Source organism: Orycteropus afer, unplaced genomic scaffold (genome assembly GCF_000298275.1).
Source record: "Orycteropus afer afer isolate SDZICR_OR568_19922 unplaced genomic scaffold, OryAfe1.0 scaffold00099, whole genome shotgun sequence".
Classification (NCBI taxonomy): domain Eukaryota; kingdom Metazoa; phylum Chordata; class Mammalia; order Tubulidentata; family Orycteropodidae; genus Orycteropus; species Orycteropus afer.
The window spans coordinates 7,993,293-7,997,571 of NW_006921686.1; the positions used below are offsets into that span (position 1 = coordinate 7,993,293).

General features: G+C 58.9%; 1 protein-coding gene across 1 annotated transcript in view; it reads left to right on the forward strand.

The window, feature by feature from the left end:
* Positions 1-238: 238 nt before the first annotated feature.
* GRIK5 (glutamate ionotropic receptor kainate type subunit 5) overlaps positions 239-4,279 on the forward strand; it is a 99,454-nt gene continuing 95,413 nt past the window's right edge. The window contains exons 1-5 of the mRNA XM_042781260.1: positions 239-395; positions 543-671; positions 1,096-1,260; positions 2,453-2,550; positions 2,643-2,808. Coding sequence (XP_042637194.1) covers positions 239-395; positions 543-671; positions 1,096-1,260; positions 2,453-2,550; positions 2,643-2,808 — 715 coding nt within the window. The remainder of the gene's footprint in view (positions 396-542; positions 672-1,095; positions 1,261-2,452; positions 2,551-2,642; positions 2,809-4,279) is intronic.

Below are 4,279 nucleotides of genomic sequence, written 5' to 3' on the forward strand. Positions count from 1 at the left end.
TCCAGATCCCGGATGTCCAGGCCTCTGTCCCCATAGGATTGTGGGAACCAGGGACATGGGATTGTGGGAATCAGGGACGTCAGGAAGGTGGCAAGTGAGGCCTGAGATGGGGTTGCCTAGTAACCACCGCATCCTCTCCAGCTGGTTTCTGTTACCTAGTAACAGCTGCCTGCCCAGAGATGGGGCGGGACTGGGTGGGGGGTGGGGGTGGCACTTTCTGGTTTCCTCTTAGGTGGGGATGGTCCCTGGGTTTCTGCCCATATCCAAGTTCCATAAACGCCGGCCTCCCATTTTGGTAGCCGTGCGCTGCTTCCGGCAATGTCCCTGGCACTGTGAGCTTCCTCTGGTAGTGCCCTCGGAGCCTGAACTTCCCTTCCAGCAGGGCCCTGAGTATTGTGAGCTTCTTACTAGGGCAGGGCCCTTCAGAGCTGTGAACTCCTCCCCCACCATGGCTGGGGGTCTGCCCCCACCTGAGTTACCACCCCTCCAGCAGTCTTCCGGGAGGGCTCAGCCTCCCCCTGGGCTGGGGGGTCTGCCTGCAGGTGGCGAGTGGGGGCCGCGGCAGCTGCGTCCCCATGAGGAGGGGAGGAAGATGCCGGCTGAGCTGCTGCTGCTGTTGACTGTGGCCTTCGTCAGCCCCAGCTGCCAGGTGCTCTCATCACTGCGCATGGGTGAGACCCGAGAGCGCCCTGCCCTGCCTCCTCAGAGACTCTGCCGTCTGGCCCTCGGGCTCAACTTTGGGGACTCAGGCATGCCCGTCCCTCAGGGCCTCTGGGTTCAGCTTTCTTCAGGAACCAGGAGTCCAGGTCCCCAGGCCCCTCCTCCCTGTGACCCAGGAGTCCAGGTCCCCAGGCCCCTCCTCCCTGTGACCCAGGAGTCCAGGTCCCCAGGCCCCTCCTCCCTCAGACTCAAGAGTTCGGGCCCCAGTCTCTCCTGCCTCAGACCCAGGAGTCCAGGCCCCAGCCCGCCTCGTCCCTCAGACCTAGGCAACCAGGTTCCCACCTCTTCTTCCTCAGGATCTTGAAATCTAGGCCCCCGACCCCCTTTGCCCTCGGGGAGGCAGGAGTCTGGTCCCCAGCCCCTGTGTCCCCTCAGCTGCAATCCTGGATGACCAGACTGTGTGTGGCCGCGGTGAGCGTCTGGCCCTGGCCCTGGCCCGGGAGCAGATCAACGGGATCATCGAGGTCCCAGCCAAGGCCCGAGTGGAAGTAGACATCTTTGAGCTGCAGCGGGACAGCCAGTACGAGACCACGGATACCAGTGAGCGGGGCCGCGGGGGGGGGGGGGGAGGCCGAGCTGGCCACAGCTCCAGTCAGACCTGTCCTCCTGTGGCCTTCAGTGTGACCCTCCGTCCGACCCTCCACCCCGCCCCCTTTAGCTTGGTCTTGTCCTCTTCTAGCTCCATTTCCCTCTTCCATTGTGTCTCCCTTTCCTCTAGATGGTGGCTGTTGGGATGGGTGGGTGGTGAGGGTGTGAGCCCCAGCTCTCTCTTGGAGGAGATTTGAGCTTCATTTGGGGACAGCTGTGAGCCCCCAGAGCTGAGTAACTAGGGCTCAGTAGTGAGGCCAGGGAAGCGCAGGGGTGGGGTCAGCAGAGGCGTTCTAAGAAGCCAGACTGAAGCTGAGCCTTGATAGGTAAGCAGAGGGAGAAAGTGCAGCATTGCTGAGTTTGCCCTGGAAAACTCATGAAGTTAATAGATGCCCCATGAACAGACGTGCCGGGCTTATAGACCTTTGGGCAATATTGCCTTAGAAAGTGCTTGAAACCGTTTTCTTCTCTACACGCCTTATCAGAGTCTTTCTCATATCTATCTGTTTCAAGGCATTGAGAGACAGAGTGGGGAACAGGGTTTCTCAGACTTTTTTGACTGGTGAGGCCAGAACCCGATTTGGGAGAAGCTGGGATGGAGAGTGAAGAGGCAGGCGGCACCAGGCTTGGGGCTGCAGTCTGAGAGCTGTGGGCGAGGGGGGGGATGCTCAGAGCCAAGGAGCAGAGGGTATGCGTCAGACCCCTCTGGACCGCCTGGACTCGGAGCATGTTTGGGGGGATCGTGAGACACATCTGGGCCTGTGTGTGACTGGGCAGTGAGAGGTGTGGCTGGGCAAGGTGGCAGGCTGGCTCCAGGAGGCCTGCAGTGCCAGAGTGAGTGACGCCACGGTCACCCGTGGGCCGTGGGGAGCCATAGGTGGGCTCTCCATCTCTTCCTTTGTTTCCGTTTTGGTCTGACCATCCCTCTGTTGCTGTGTCTCCCAGTTTCACGCCGTCTCTTGCTCCCTTCCTTCTGTCCCCTGAGTTGGGTGGGGTTGGGGATGGGGCGTTTGGGTCCTGGGTGGTGGGGGAGGATCAGGCAGCTCTGAGCATCCAGTCTCCTGGGCCAGCTGGTTCCCCAGAGGCGGGGACAGTGAGGAGGGGGAGCGTGGCTGACTCTGTGGTCTCTCTCCTGTCCTCACAGTGTGTCAGATTCTGCCCAAGGGAGTCGTGTCTGTCCTGGGGCCCTCGTCCAGCCCTGCATCTGCCTCCACCGTGAGCCATATCTGCGGGGAGAAGGAGGTGAGGTGGGGAGTGCGGTGGGCGGGGTCCCTGGGTGACGAGGGCAGGGGAAGGGGGGGCAGGATGGAAGCAAAGGCTCCTTCTCTGTTCAGATCCCCCACATCAAGGTGGGCCCTGAGGAGACACCCCGCCTTCAGTACCTTCGCTTCGCTTCTGTCAGCCTGTACCCCAGCAACGAGGACGTCAGCCTGGCCGTCTCCCGAATTCTCAAGTCTTTCAACTACCCCTCGGCCAGCCTCATCTGCGCCAAGGCTGAGTGTGAGGGCAAAGAATGAGACGTTTTGTATTCTCATCCCCCCAGGCTCCCCTTCTCAAGTGACCTAGGTGTCTGATACAGACTTGTGGGCCCCTGGTTACAACCCCTACAGGCCCCCATAGCCTGCCCCCTTCTGGTTCCGCAGCCCAGCCCCTGCTTCACAGGAGAGCCATTTGGCCATTTACCAAGCACCCGCTGTGTGCAAGGCCCTCTGCCGGGCCTGGAGGTCTGCAGTGAGCAGTGCTGGGTGTGGCCCCCAACTTCACGAACTCCAAAAGTGGAAGAGACAGGCAGCCAGGCAGTTGTAATGCAGGGCTGTATGTGCTCCGTTGGGGATTCAGAGCCCGGGGTTCCTGAGAAAGGGACATGTAAGCTGGACCGGGGATATGGCTGGCTGAGCGGGGCAGAGGGCTCAGGGGAGCTGAAAACGCTTCCTGCAGCCAGAGTGTGGGGCCTGTGGAGCTGTAGACTCAGGCAGGACCTCATCTGTCTCCTAAAGCTGGTGGAGAGCTGGGAGGCTTCCACCAGTGTGGTGCAGCCAGATTGGCGTCGTGAAGCTCTTCTTAGCTTCCAGGAAGAGAAGGGCCTGGCGAGGGCCATGAGATGTGACAGAGAGACAGCACAGAGACAAGATGTGTGGCCAGGGGGGGATGGGGAGAGGTTGCGAGTTTGAGTCGGGATGGAGAGGCCGGGACAGCCTTGAGGAGGCTGTCAATGCTGAGGGGCTGGTTGGAGGGAAAGCGGAGGGTGGAGTCCTGAATGATGACCCAGCTTTGCTGGAGAAGAAGGAAAACTGTTCAGCGGGGACATGTTGGGTTTGATGTATCTGTGAGACATTTAAGTGGAGGTGTCCTGTAGGCTGGTGGATTTGTGAGTGGGGAGCTTAAGAGAGGACCATGCTCAGTCGCTTCTAGAAGTAGTTCATCTATCAGAAGGTATTATACAAGTGTCAGATGTTGTGTTGTCAGAAGGGACCAGTCCCTGGAGAAGGATGTCATGCTTGGTATGTAGAGGGGCAATGAAAAAGGGGAAGGCCCTCAGCAGGATGGAGGGACACAGGCGCTACAACGATGGGCTCAGGCACAGCAAGGGTTGTGAAGGTGGTGCAGGACAAGGCAGCGTCTCGCTTTGTTGTACCTGGGGTCACTGTGAGCAGAGCCGACTCGGAGGCACCCAACCACACACAATGTGGTGGGCATTTGTTGGTAATAGGGACACAACAGTGACTGAAGCTGACAAAAATCCCTGCCCTTTCAAACACTTACATTGTGATAAGAAGAGGTAGGCAGTTGTTGGGTGCTGACAAGTCGATTCCTTTTATTATTACTACTGTGATTTGAGTGAAAATTTACAGAGCAAATTCACTTTCCATACAGCAGCTCACATACACTTTGTCTCATGACATTGACCACAATTTACCACAATGCAACAGCTCCCCTCCCACTTCCTCCCCATAGTCACCTCTTCTCTGTG